Raw genomic sequence first — 14,794 nt, forward strand, 5'->3', positions numbered from 1 at the left:
ACCATGTTAGACAGGATGGTCTCGATCTCCTGACCTCGTGATCCGCCCGCCTCGGCCTCCCAAAATTCTGGGATTACAGGCGTGAGCCACCATGCCCAGCCCCCTGACCTCTCTTTCTAAAATTAAGTACTTTTGTTATTCAGGGTTTGTTTACTGACTGGTTTGTTTCCTTGTGTATTGCCGGTCTCTTCCACTGAACTAAAAGTTTCATGAGGGCAGGAGCCATCTTCATATGCCACTGTCTAACTGTCTGACAGAGTAGCCCCTCAGTAAATATTTGAGGAATGAATGAAAGAATGAGTAAGCCATGGTAAAAAGTCTTGACTTTTTCATCAGGAGCGATTTGATAAGATGAAAGGGATAAGACAAGACTGAGTGAGGAAAGGAGTATGTGAGAGCTTAGAGGGAAGAAATACTTTACCAAGGTCCTGTCATGTTCTGGGCAGTGTACCAAGCAGTTTCACACACATCATATCATTTCACTTTCCTAGTCATCCTTTTTTAGATATATAAATGGAGCTCAAGGGCTTATGTAACTGCTCCAAGTTGACACAGCTGGGAAGTAGTAGAGCAAGCATTCCTATTCATGTCTGTAGCTACCAAGCCCTGTCTCAGGTGTTTACAGTGAAAGAGGTGGCAAGGTGGCAAGGTACCTCATCTAAAGAGGTAGCCAACCCACACCCAGCTCCAGCCACCTGGCACCATGGGGAGAACTTGAGCCCAGGATGACCTGAGCTTCCAGTTTGTCAAGAGAACTATAAATTTGATTTTGATTATGGGAAATACTCAATTTTTAGATGTTAGCAAACTTTTTTTTTTTTTTTAATTAGGGGGCTAAGTGCAGTGGCTCACACCTGTAATCCCAGCACTTTGGAGGCCGATATAGGTGGATCGCTTGAGCTCAGGAGTTCAAGACCAGCCTGGGCAACCTAGTGAGACGTCATCTCCACAAAAATACAAAAATTAGCCAGGTGTGCTGGCATGAGCCTGTAGTCCCAGTTACTCGGGAGACTGAGATGGGAGGATCACTTGAGGCTGAGAGGTGGAGGTTGTAAAGAGCCAACATCGTGCTACTGCACTCCAGCCTGGGTGACAGAATAAGACCCGGTCTCAAGAAAAAAAAAAAGAAACTTCAGGTAGTCAAACAAAAGTTATCCAGTGGCTGGTTTTTGCCTGCAGGCCATTCATTGGCAGGCTCTTCTTTGCAACAGAGATGTTGAACTGGCTGGAACAGAGTGGGTAACGTGGGGGAGAATGGTGGTGTATAAGATCATTCCAGGATCCTTTGGGATTAGAACTAGAGAGGACCTTAGCTTAGTAAAGTCAGTTCTGCTATAATATGACGTGTGTTCCTGAAAATTCCCACACTTTGCCAAATTGTGTGATGAAAACCTCAGGACTGATTGGAAAAAATGAAATTAGTGACACAATACTCAAAAACTTTGTCAGTAACGTATTAAAAAACATATAGTGAATCTAATAAAACCTGCAAGTGGTTAAATACATAGTGACTATAATAAATACAGTACTTGGTCGGGCGCGGTGGCTCATGCCTATAATCCCAGCACTTTGGGAGGCCGAGGTGGACGGATCACCTAAGGTCGGGAGTTTGAGACCAGCCTTACCAACATGGAGAAATCCCATCTCTACTAAAAACAAAAAATTAGCTGGGCATGGTGACGCATGCCTGTAATCCCAGCTACTCAGGAGGCTGAGGCAGGAGAATGACTTGAACCTGGGAGGCAGAGGTTGCGGTGAGCCAAGATCGTGCCGTTGCACTCCAGCCTGGGCAACAAGAGCAAAACTCCATCTCAAAAATAAATAAGTAAATACGGCACTTTACCTAGAAAAAGCCTTGTAGTTTCTTTGTGGAGGTAGGTGTAGGGAGGATTGCGTCTCATGAGTTACTGTGAGTGGTGGACATGGGGTGACCTGAAATCACCAGATGGATTGAATGTGACTCATACCATGTGCAGAGTATCGCTGCATGGATCACTTCACCTCAGTGTCGTTTTCTGTTTACCTAGTGTTATTCATGGAAGAAACCACGCATAAACACAAAATTTGCATTATACTCAAATTATTTACTAACATATCGTGTTCAAACAAATTCATCTTTTCACAACAAGTATTATAGCAGCTCTGAGTGTATAGGTAGGCTATTGAGGGCCTTAAAAATCACAGAAAACAACACATATCTTCTTATGTTATTCCATTCCCCCCAATTTGTTATAGTTTACAGACAGGAATTTAAGAACTTTTGTTCCAAGTAAAGAAATTAAATAAAATTTGCCTCTTGTATTAGTTTCCCAGGGCTGTCACAGTAAATACTTGGTGGCTTAAAACAATAGAAATTTATTTTCCCAACCTTCTGGTGGCCAGAAGTCTGAAATCAAGGTGTCAGCAGGGCCATGCTCTCTTAAGGTTCTAGGAGAGTGTCCTTCCTTGCCTCCTCCTGCCTTCTGGTGGGTGCCAGCAGTCCTTGGCATTTCTCGCTTGCTTGCAGCTGCATAACTCCAATCTCTGCCTCCATTGCCACGTGGTCTTCTTATAAGGACACCAGTCATTGAATTAGGGCCCACCCTAATGCAGTATTACCTCATCTTATCCTAATTACATTTGCAAAGGCCCTACTTCCAAGTAAGGTACATTAATAGATACTGGGAATTATGGCTGGAATGTATCTTTTCAGGGGGTACAGTTCTTTGCACAATACCTCTCCTCCACAGCTGACTTAAATTTTAATGAGCTTGGATATATCCTTGCAATTTGATGTTTTCTCTAGGTCATTAAATAGGAATCCATCTGTGTTTGTTAACAAGGTCTTGCCTAATGGTCACGCTTGTGTTCCAGTAGGGTATTTGGGAGATTTTTTTTTCTGCCTGCATTTTTAGTTTTTTCATGGGGGTGATCTCTCTAAATGGAGGATACAGATGTCTTAGGAGGGTGAAGATAAAAAAAAACCACCCAAAATTATAAGTAATTCATTGAATTTTTATGAGCGTGAGTCTTTGAGAAAAAAAGAAAAGAATAATCTAGCCAGATGCATTGGTTCTCACCTGTAAACTCCTTGGGAGACAAAGGCACGGGGATCACTTGAGCCTAGATGTTCAAGACCAGCTTGGGCAAAATAGTGAGACCCCATCTCTAGAGAAAAAAAAAATTGCCAGGCATGGTGGTGCTTACCTGTAGTCCCAGCTACTCTGGAGGCTGAGATGGGAGGATTGCTTGAGCCTAGGAGGTCGAGGCTGCAGTGAGCCAGGATCATGCTACTGCACTCCAACGTGGGTAACAGAACAAGACCCTGTGTCAAAAAAAAAAAAAAAAATTCTGAGCCTTGAAGTATGTTATATACTGCCACTAAGAGCTGCTGTCCCTGTCTGGAACCAGTAACTTCTACCTCCCAACACCATACCCTGACCTCATACTTGCCATACCTCAACCACAATGACTGGAGAAGAGCATACAAGAAATGACATGCTGGTTATCTGTGTGTGCTCTGGTACAGCATGTGTCATCTCTGAACACAAAAGGGCAAAGGAATTACTAGGGTTGCCTTGGTTTTAGTTGGTAATTGAAGACCCCTCTCAATCACATAACTGTCATTTCTTAACAGGGAAAACAGTTTAGGGAGAAAACAAACATTGGTAGACATGAAAACAAAAATTGGTGGCTCATGGCTGAATGCTAGCACTTTGGGAGGCCAAGGCAGCAGGATCACTTGAGCCCAGGAATTTGAGGCCACCCTGGGCAACAAAATGATACTCCATCTCCACAAAAAATTTTTCTAAAAAAATTAGCTGGGTGTGGTGGCACGCGCCTGTGGTCTCAGCTACACAGAAGGCCGAAGCAGAAGGATTGCTTGGGCCCAGGAGGTTGAGACTGTGGTGAGCCATGCTCATGCCACTGCACGCCAGCCTGGGTGACAAAGCAAGACTCTTGTCTCAAAAAAAAAAAAAAAAAAAAAAGAATTGATAGACATATGACTCACAGAGCTCAGGTTATGAGGGCTTCCAAAGGCCATCTTCTTTATCTAAGGCAAGAATCCCTTCTGTGGCAGCTGAGAGAAGTATGTGTCAACCAGCCTGTGTCTGCAATCTTTCATTTGAGCCGTGGGTAGGAAAGTTTTTTTTAAAGATAATTCTTTTCACAAGGTTTTCTGTCTCATGTTTTATGTTTCTGGGGGCTCTGGGCATGCCACAGATGGTAACGATGAAAGTTTCTTCCTTTCATTCCCTCCAGTCCATTCTCTTTGAGCCTTAAACATCTTTTGCCCCTTTAGTTGGAAATGATGATATACTGGGGTTTGTCCCATAATCAGCTGAGGATTCATTCTTGGATCTGTCATCCTATTCTGCTGCCTCTCTGGTCTTGCACTTGGCTGTGCCCTGTAGCACACACTTTGCCACATTTTTGCAGTTTCCTGTTGTGTTTGATTCAAGTCTTTGTTCAGTGTCACATACTCAGAGATGTCTTTCCTCCTAAAGTTGCATCCCTGTCTCCTTCCCAATGTCATGCTTTCTCTGTTTATTCTGCTTTTTGTTTTCTCCAGGGCATTTACACTGACTGATATTATTTATTCAGAGTTCATGGTCTGTTTCCCCCAATAGAAGTTTAGTTCCATGATAGTGGGAACTTTTTTTGTTCACGTCCCTATTCCTAGTACCTAGAACAGGGTTTGACTTGTAGCGGGTGCTCAGTAAACATTTAAGTGATTGAATCTTTTCTTGCCTATGTCATTTTATTTTGAGCCAGCCAATGTCGTCTTATTTTCCATATTGCAGTTAGCCAAGCTGTTGTGTTAGACTGTGTGAGTTTGTTATCTCAACCTTGAAGTTCCATTTCTTTTTTTTTTTTTGGAGACAGAGTTTCCCTTTTGTCGCTCAGGCTGGAGTGCAATGGCGCGATCTCAGCTCACTGCAAACTCCACCTCCTGAGTTCAAGCGATTCTCGTGTCTCAGCCTTCCAAGTAGCTGGGACTACAGGCGCCCGCCACCACGCCCAGCTAATTTTTGTATTTTTAGTAGAGACAGGGTTTCGCCATGTTGACCAGGCTGGTCTTGAACTCGTGACTTCAGGTGATCCTCCCACCTCGGCCTCCCAGAGTGTTGGGATTACAGACGTGAGCCACTGTGCCCAGCCGGAGTTCGATTTCAAAAGTCTGTCAAGAGGTGGTACAGATGCTAGACCTGCCCATAAATGTACTGTGCTGTAGGAAACCGAGTTCCAGCCAGAGACATAGCACGTTTCCCCTCACCCAACACAGCAGCAGCAGCAGCAGCTCAAAAGTCTTCTTTGCAGTAAGGGTCTGCTGGTGCCTGGAGGGAGAAGTGGCAGTGCTGCTAGCCAGGAACATCTGGTCTAGGAGAGAGGCAGGACGGGGATTAGAACAACTTCAAAGAACTTCATGAGCAAGAATAAGAGAGTTCATTCTTGTCATAGCAGCTGTTTTTGTTGTGACTGATGCAATTAGACAAGGACTGTGTGAAGAAGTGGAGTCTTGACAGCGAGACTCCTGAAGAGTGGGAACTCCCAGAGGAATAAGGGTCAAGACTTCTCCAGAGTCAGTGCCCACTTCCTTCGGTGCATCCTATGATCTTTTATTGTCTTCTATGTGCCAGGCCTTGTGCTGGCCCTGGGGATATAGCAGTGAATCAGATGTAGTCTCCATCCTTAAAGACCTCAGAGTCAGGAAGTGGGAGTGAAGGAGGTGGGTGGTCAATTAGTGGTGAGTTGAGTGTGTGTCAGCAAGGGTCTCCCTGTATTCTCTCACCCTAAGGCAGTATTATTTACAGGACCTTTGAGAAAGAGGCCGTCTTTGAAACAGTCATTCCCAAGTTTTTGGATTTTGTGGATCAGTAGCATTTCAAAAGAGTTAGGATTGCCTACATTTGTTATTAGGTGAGGACAAGGACTTTTCAAAAAGTTAAACCTATTTATTACTGCCTTCACTTCATAAAAGAAAGGGCATTTTAATTCTAAAAACAGTAGGAAAGATATAGTCCTAGACTAAAATTAGCTTTATGAAAATTTGTTTCTGAAAAGCTCACTATTGTGTTTTATTTTTCTCAGTTCACCGTGGACTGGTGAAAATGCATGTTAGACAGCATTAATTCAAGGACTGGTTTTTGGCAGTCACCACTTTGAGCACCACCTGCAAATGCATGGGTCTTGTGACACTCCATGAGAGCAGCCTCCATGTTGTGTCTTATAGATTGTCACAGACCAGCAGACAGGACAGAAGATCCAGATAGTCACCGCAGTGGACGCCTCCGGATCCCCCAAACAGCAGTTCATCCTGACCAGCCCAGATGGAGCTGGAACTGGGAAGGTGATCCTGGCTTCCCCAGAGACATCCAGCGCCAAGCAACTCATATTCACCACCTCAGACAACCTCGTCCCTGGCAGGATCCAGGTAAGGCCTTTGGACAGGTACTTGTTTCAGCACTTCTGCTATTGAACTTGTTCCTGACTTGTTCTTACATCTGCCTTCGAGGCCAAATCCATCCCTGGAAGGTTCTTTGGGGACCTGCAAACATGGCAGGTTGCTGCTTTAGCCAAAGTAATAAACCAGCAAACCAGTGGCAAGGCCCAGAAGACAGTCAACCCATAACACTCAGAGAGGATGGAAGTAGCACCAGGAAATCAGTGGCCACAGGAGACTGACATGAGCAAGCCGGCACTGAGGCTACTGGAGGATCGTTCTTACCTAAGGCCATCAAGTGGCAGCCCTTGATATTTTAAAGGTACCACCTAGGGCTGACTACAGCCAGGTGAGAACCGACTTGTCCAGATCATCAGGTCTGTGGCCCCAGCTTTTCATTCTGTCTTTACTTGCCACTGTGTACTGCTTGCCCTGGGCCCCTCAATTCTTGTCTCTATCTCTGCCCTGGTTCTTCCTGCTCTGTCAAGGCAGGATGGGGTTGAGGACAGTCCACAGCAAGGAAAAGAGCAGACATTGAAGGAAAGCAGGGTTGTTGCTAGCATGAGTCTGGGAAGCATAGAATCTCCAAACCCAACACTTAGAGAACAGAAACTGAAGGTGAGTATCCCATGATGGCTGAGCGTGGAGCATGCTTCGTCAGGGTTGTGTTTCATTTTTTTTTTTAATTTTTGATAAAATACACATAATATAAAACTTACCATCTTAACCAGCTTTAGGTATACAGTTTAGTGGCATTAAGTAGATTTACACTGTTGTACCACTATCCAGCTCTGTGTAACTCTTTTCCTCTTCCTAAGCTGAAACTCTGTACTCATTGAATAGTAACTCTCCTCTCCCCCTCCCCCAGCCCCTGGTGACCACCATTCTACTTTCTGTCTCCATGAATTTGACTACTCTAGGTACCACATATAAGTGAAATCAGCCTTTGTGTGACTGGCTTATTTCACCCATCCATGTTGTAGCATGTGTCAGAATTCCATTCCTTTTAAAGGCTGAGTAGTATTCCACTCTGTATATAGACCACATTTTATCTCTTCATCTGTTGGTGGACATGTAGGTTGCTTCCACCTTTTGGCTATTGAATTAATGCTGCTTAGAATCTCTGTTTTGGGTGGGGAGGTTCTACTGTGAAGAAACTTAAAGAAGGGAAGAATTTCTTTGTCTTCTGATTGAGCTGGGATCAGAACGCCAACATGTTCAGCTTTCAGAACTGTTCTTTTAGACACCTTACGCTGCACTTACTAAATGCTGTCTCATCCCTGCTTTCCCGGAGTACATTATGATCATCTGAAGTCAGAATTCCTTCCTCCTCCTTTAGAGTACTCCTTGTCTGTGAAAGAATGGCTGTTGATTTTGTTGCATGTTTCACAAGAGGTGATTCTACTTAATGATTTCTGTATGTGTTCCCACCATGTATAAATCATTTTAAGGCTTATTGTTGGCTCAAGTTCAAGTACATTTTAAAATAACAGCTATTTTTCACTTTCTTATATTGATATCAGTTATAGTAGTCTCCCAGATGAATTGCTGTCGCCTAGAAAATTACCACAAATGAGGGGAAGATAGCAGGTTTCAAAGGTCATTTGTTCTCGTCATCTCACCACCAGCTGCCTCAGTCGGAGTCCTAGTTATTTAATTAATAAAGTTTGATTATTTCTCTGCCAATACACCTCTTTGCGTACATTCAAGTTGTTACGGGAAGAATCTTAAATATCTTCATTTTGAAGCCTTTGTGTGTGATTCCCCACATGGGCCACAATTTTAGGTGGTTGTAGTAGCCAGATAGAGTAGATCAGTGGAAACCAGCGCCTGACCCTGGGAAACCACCCAGCTGTTGAGCAGTCCGGATGAGTGGCAGAGCCATTCTGGGTGTCAGATTAAGTTGTCTTCTGGAATTTTCCCAGTTCTGTCCAGAGTTCTCCTGCTTAGAAACCCAACATTGAGAATTTGTAGTTAAACATTACTTTGCTTAGTGATCTGGGTTTTTGTTTGTTTGTTTGTTTTTGAGATGGGGTCTACACTCTGTCGCCCAGCCTGCAGTGCAGTGGTGTGATCTCAGCTCACTACAACCTCTGCCTCCCAGGTTGAAGCAATTCTCCTGCCTCAGCCTCCAGAGTAGCTGGGGATTACAGGCGCCCGCCACCACATTTGACTAATTTTGTATTTTTAGTAGAGACAGGGTTTCACCATGTTAGCCAGGCTGGTCTCGAACTCCCGACCTCAAGTGATCCACCCGCCTCAGCCTCCCAAAGTGCTGGGATTACAAACGTGAGCCACCGTGCCCGGCAGTGATTTGATTTTTAATTGGCACTCCTGTTTGTTTCCTGATTTCTCTCAGATTGTCACGGATTCTGCCTCTGTGGAGCGTTTACTGGGGAAGACGGATGTCCAGCGGCCCCAGGTGGTAGAGTACTGTGTGGTCTGTGGCGACAAAGCCTCCGGTATGTAGTTCCAGGTTATGCTGGCACTTATAATGGGCCAACAGCATGAAGTAACTGTTGTGAGGTGGGGTGGTAGTTAATTTAGAAAGACCATTTTATGTACGTTTGTAGGTTTCACACGTGAATTCTACTTTTCTTATTGGGGTAATGATGTAAATAAATAAGGTAGTTTGTCAGATAATTAGATATCAAAAGGAAAAGTCAAGAAATGATTTCTGTAATTTGTAAATCTTGGTTGAGTGTGTAGTATTTATGTGCTGCTAAGAAAGTACTCATTCTCTAATCTCATTAACATTTGTACAGCACTTGGCTATTTTACAAGATGTATAATTTGTATAATCCCCCTTCATCCTAACTGTAACTACCTCTTAACATCCCCTTACTATAACCCACTATAAATAACTGCTGTAATGAAGCAGGAGGAGGCATGTGATTCCAGCTAGTGTCCCAGGGTCAGGAAAGGCCCCACAGAGGCAGTCGCACCTGGGAGCCTTGGTGATTGTGTACATGTTGGTTGGAGCAGGAGGAGGGCATTCCAGCGAGTGGAGCCAGGGCCTAGAGTTTAAGATCTATACCCATGGTATCCTTGACAGAGAGCTCAGAGGCTTCTGTGATTACAGTTGGGTAAAGTGAGACTGAAGAAGATGTCTGGCCCAAAAATTCAAGTGCTGGCCTGCTTGTACTGGGGATCCATAGAAGGTTAGTGAGGCAGACAGGAAGGAATGGAGAAGTATTTTACAAGAACACAGTACCAGGGATGCCAGGGGCACAGGCCTGTGTTCTGTGATGGCTGTTTGGTTCCACTTTCTTCTGTGGTCACAAAATTCACAGGAACTTTGGGCACTATAGTCCTGGTTTTTGTTTGTTTTGTTTTTTAAAAAGGAGGTTGGACCAAGCCTCTTAGACAGCCCCAGGCAAGCATCTACAGAAGATCAGAAGCTCCAGTTTCCCTTCCATGCTGGTGACACCATTTATCTGCCAATGGTGCCTGCCTCTGCTCCCGCCCTTTGTCCTGGTAAACCCAACCCATCCTATCCCTTCTCTGAAGCCCTCACCTACCCCAGTAGGCAGATAGTGCTGCTTGTGATTCTGATTGCCCTTTCCTACAGATTAATCACTTGTTGCATACTCATATAATTCACTCTTTACAGGCCTGTCTTCACCATCAGAATGTCAGAGCAAAAACCATGTCTTACCATCTATCTCTGTATTCCTGTCTTCTTGCTCAGCAAGGAAAGGCACTCTACAAACTTCTGAACAAATGAGTGAAGCATGAACGTAACAAAACGGCCATAGAATCTGCTTGACTTCCCCATTTGTCAGTCTTCTTCTGAGCTTAAAGGAAAGGCCTAGTCACAGGCTCTTGGTGCCATTGTCTCCTGATATTAGTGTCACTCAGAGGGATAGAGAACTTAAGGAAATACACTGCAAAGAAAGGAAAAACAATATTATAGAAGGCACTTTACCACAATTATTCTTAAAAGAACAAGACTGAGTTATTCCAGATGCACACTTGGAAAATGGTTTTGCATACTAGAGCTTAGAACAATGGGATCTCTGTAGCCACCATAAATGGTAATCCTGTGAAATGTATCCTCCTTGGCAATGTAGCTATGAAATTGGATTATACAAACAAGACAGAATCAGAAGAGCATGTCCATGGTCAGTCTCAGCTGGAAACAAGTGGGATAATGTATGTGAAAGTACTTGGTTAATAAGAAAGCTAAACTGAAGGAGGGGCCACTTTTTTTTTCTGAGATGGAGTCTCGCTCTGTCGCTCAGGTTGGAGTGCAGTGGTGTGATCTCGGCTCACTGCAACCTCTGCCTCCCAGATTCAAGCGATTCTCTTGCCTCAGCCTCCCGAGTAGCTGGGACTATAGGTGTCTGCCACCAAGCCTGGCTAATTTTTGTATTTTTAGTAGAGACTGGGTTTCACCATATTGGCCAGGCTGGTCTCGAACTCCTAACCTTGTGATCTGCCTGCCTTGGCCTCCCAAAGTGCTGGGATTACAGGCGTGAGCCACCTTGCCCGGCCAGGGGCACTTTTTAATGTCATTCATAATTAAAAGTTGGAGATACCATGCAAACTGTACACCTGACAAAGGGTTACTACCCGGAACGTATAGGCAACTTAAACAACTCAACAGCAAAAAAACAAGCAACCCAATTTTTAAGTGGGCAAAATACCTTAATAGACATTTCTCAAAAGAAGACATTCAGATGGCCAAGTTATATGAAAAAATGCTCAACATCACTAATCTTCAGGGAAATGCAAATCACCATATGAGGTATCACCTCCAGTTAAGATGTCTATAATCAGGCTGGGTGCAGTGGCTCATGCCTATAATCCCAGCACTTTGGCAGGCCCACCTGTCTGAGGTGGGCAGATCACATGAGGCCGGGAGTTGGAGACCAGCCTGACCAACGTGGCAAAACCTCATCTCTACTAATTTTTGTATTTTTATGAGATACACATTTTTTGGCAGGGTGCGGTGTCTCACATCTGTAATCCCAGCACTTTGGGAGGCCAAGGCAGGTGGATCACCTGAGGTCAGGAGTTCGAGATTAGCCTGGCCAACATGGTAAAACCGTCTCTACTAAAAATACAAAAATTAGCTGGGTGTGGTGGCGGGTTCCTGTAATCCCAGCTACTTGGGAGGCTCAGGCAGGAGAATCGCTTGAACCTGGGAGGCAGAGGTTGCAGTAAGCCAAGATCGCACCACTGCACTTCAGCCTGGGTGACAAAAGCAAGACTCTTGTCTTAAAAATAAATAAATAAATAAAATATATAAGATTTTATTTTTATAAAATCTTATAAAAATAAAAAAATTAGCCTAGTGTGGTGGTGCACACCTATAATTCCAGCTACTCGGGAGGCTGAGGTACAAGAATCACTTGAACCCAGGAGATGGAGGTTGCAGCGAGCCGAAATCATGCCACTGCACTCCAGTCTGAGTGACTAAGACTCTTGTCTCAAAAAAAAAGAAAAGAAAAAATGTCTACAATTAAAAAGACGAAAAGAAGTGCTAGGGAGGATGTGGAGAAAAGGGAACACTTACACATTGTTGGTGGGATTGTAAACTAGTACAGCCACTATAGAAAACTGTATGGAGGTTCTTCAAAAAATTAAAAATAGAACTACCACATGATCCAGCAATCTCAGTACTGGATCCATATCCAAAGGAAATAAAATCATTATGTTGAAGAAATACCTGTACTCCCACGCTTACTGCATGACTATTTACAATGGCCAAGACGTGGAATCAGCTTAAGTATCCAATAGCGGATGAATGGATAAAGAAAATGTGGTATGTAACACAGTGGAATACATACAACTGAATGAAATCTTGCTCTTTGTGACAACATAGATGAACATGGAGGACATCATGTTACATGAAATAAGCCAGACACAGAAAGACAAATACGATCTCACTCATGTGGAATCCTTCAAAAAAAAAATTGGTATCATAGAAACAGAGAATAGAATAATGGCACCAAGACTGGAGAGGGGAAAAGTGAGAGATAGTTGGGAAAGACTGACCAACTGGTACAAAGTTACAGTTAAGTAGTAGGAACAAGTTCTGCTGTTCTGTTGCACTGTAGCCATAGCTAACAGTAAGGTATTACATGTTATAAAATACCTAGAAGAAAGGCTTTTGAATGTCCTTATTACAAAGAAATGATAAATGCATAAGGTGATGGTCACTCTATCTGATTTGATCATTATACAACGTGGATATATTGAAATATCAAATTATACCTCATAAATATGGACATGGACAATTACAATGTATCAAAAATAAAAAGAGACACCAAAGTAAAACAAGATTAGAAAAATGAACTGTGTTTAATAAATGCATTTGTAGAACTGTGTTTCTAGAAGGCTCTGAGTGGCTAGCCCAGGTGGAACCATATGGTAATCCTCTTTTGCTGTGGGCTTCGGCAGTGACAGTCCCCATGCTTCTCCCTGTGACTATCCCGCTTCCCCAGGGGAGGTTTAGGGCCCAGGACGTGAATCAAAGAGAGGGGCTAAATGCAGGAGTGAGACCCTCTGCCAAAGCCACACATGCACGTGTCTGCTATGTGCCACTCGTGGCAGGACGGGCCCTGAGCCGCATCACAAGCCCAGATCTCCAGGAATAGGACCCAAGTGTGTTCAAGTGGACAGTAGAGTTCAGCCGTCACCTGTGAGCTCCTACTGTATGTTAGACCATTTGTATACTAAGAGCACTAAGGTCATGCCATCTGCCAGCTGTCATATAACCTGTCTGAGCTTCAGTATTTCCATCATGAACTCATAAGGCTACTTGAAAGATTGTAGAGAAATTACGTGAAGGGTGTGGCCAGTATGCTTAATGCTCAGGCCACATGGCTGTTGGCACCTAACAGTGTACGCACCCATCACTTCGATAAGACTTGCACAGGAACTGACAGATCACTTCTTTGGTGAATCCACAAATATAGTCATAAAATATTTGTGTATTCTTTCTCCTGTTTCAGGCCGTCACTATGGGGCTGTCAGTTGTGAAGGTTGCAAAGGTTTCTTCAAAAGGAGTGTGAGGAAAAATTTGACCTACAGCTGCCGGAGCAACCAAGACTGCATCATCAATAAACATCACCGGAACCGCTGTCAGTTTTGCCGGCTGAAAAAATGCTTAGAGATGGGCATGAAAATGGAATGTGAGTAACAATATTTAAAAACCACATGAGATAATGTGGAGGGAGAGAGTAAACGAGTCTATTAAATAAGGTTTCTATACCTGGCCTTAAAATACTTTAAGAAAAAAATATGCACTCAGGCTTCATTTTGGTTTACCTCATGGGTCAGCTAGGTGATTGAGAGCCAGTGCTGCAGGGGTTGGTCTCTTCCTGCTGTGTGTGTGGAAAGCCTTATTCCAGATGTATCAGGAGGCAGCTTAGTGGAGTGGGTTGAACACAGGCCTTGGAGGAAAGCTGATACCAAATCTACCTCCAGGTGTGCCACTAAGAGAGAGCTATGACGCCTGAGGACACACGTAGCCTCTCAGCCACAGGGTCCTCATCTGTGATCTACTTAATCACCTTACTTATATATTGCTCCTGAGGATTACATGAGCCTACTCCCTGTCTTCTTAGCCCCCTCTACTTTCTTTTGGGATAAGGTCCTTTGCCAAGCCTCTGTGTAGCTGGGATTCTAAAGAGAAAGCTGTTGCTCCTGGATGTGTGGGGCAGCCAGGGAAGGTCTCGGGCCCCTCCTTTCCACTCCCATAGACAGAATTTTGGGGGTTTTTCAGGGACCAGTTAGCATGGAGGTCACTTCCCTAGCTAGCGGTGAAAACATGAAGACCAGGACCCAAGATGGGCAGCACAAAGAAATCCAAGGAGAGTGGAGTTAGGCTTAAGCCACAATAGGAAAATGGAGCTTAGCAGAGCAAGGCATGCAACTCAGCCTGACAAGGCTGGTGGCCGAGGACCCAGGACTGCAGGCTTCCGCTGAGTATGCTGCATGGTTCTGTCATCTTTTGCATAGTTTTCTAGGAACTCTGAAAACCAATATATTTCAGTATTGCTGTTGACGTTTCTGAGAACGGGAATCCGCAAAATTCACTGGAGAATAAATGGAAATGTATTTTTTGAGAAATTAGAAATATCAACCTAATTTCTGCCTGGTGTGATGTTTTTATTTTAGCTAATGATACTGCTCTTTGCCCAAAGTGAATAAATAAATCACTGGCTTGGTGTGGGACTGGCCCACATTGCCAAGCTGTCCTTTTTCTCAATGATGAATATTTTTACTCAGAGCAATGACTGAAATCAGTTTTCTTGTGATCACAGCTGTAGCTGCAAACAGAATATTCAACTGGATAGCAGTTTGATTAGCAGCATATCTGAATGTTAGTCCCTGACTTCATCACTTTTGTCTTTTAAA

General features: G+C 43.8%; 1 protein-coding gene and 1 long non-coding RNA gene across 16 annotated transcripts in view; one reads left to right on the plus strand and one right to left on the minus strand.

Annotated features, from left to right (window-relative positions):
• Positions 1 to 14,794, plus strand: part of NR2C2 (nuclear receptor subfamily 2 group C member 2) — a 106,402-nt gene that overhangs the window by 60,839 nt on the left and 30,769 nt on the right. For all 15 annotated transcript variants that reach the window (XR_010139115.1, XR_010139114.1, XR_008523506.2 and 12 more), the window contains 3 exons: positions 6,215 to 6,415; positions 8,784 to 8,886; positions 13,387 to 13,566. Coding sequence is in view for 9 of the 15 variants with exons in the window: in XM_024245338.3 (XP_024101106.1) it covers positions 6,215 to 6,415; positions 8,784 to 8,886; positions 13,387 to 13,566 (484 nt within the window). In the remaining 6 variants the exon portion in view is untranslated. The remainder of the gene's footprint in view (positions 1 to 6,214; positions 6,416 to 8,783; positions 8,887 to 13,386; positions 13,567 to 14,794) is intronic.
• LOC129058433 (uncharacterized) lies at positions 2,053 to 10,779 on the minus strand. The gene is made up of 3 exons (XR_008523508.2): positions 10,083 to 10,779; positions 3,187 to 3,304; positions 2,053 to 2,547 (listed from the first exon to the last, which is right to left on the minus strand). It is a non-coding gene; the product is annotated as an uncharacterized LOC129058433 (long non-coding RNA).

This window comes from Pongo abelii, chromosome 2, assembly GCF_028885655.2.
Source record: "Pongo abelii isolate AG06213 chromosome 2, NHGRI_mPonAbe1-v2.0_pri, whole genome shotgun sequence".
NCBI classification, from domain to species: Eukaryota; Metazoa; Chordata; class Mammalia; order Primates; family Hominidae; genus Pongo; species Pongo abelii.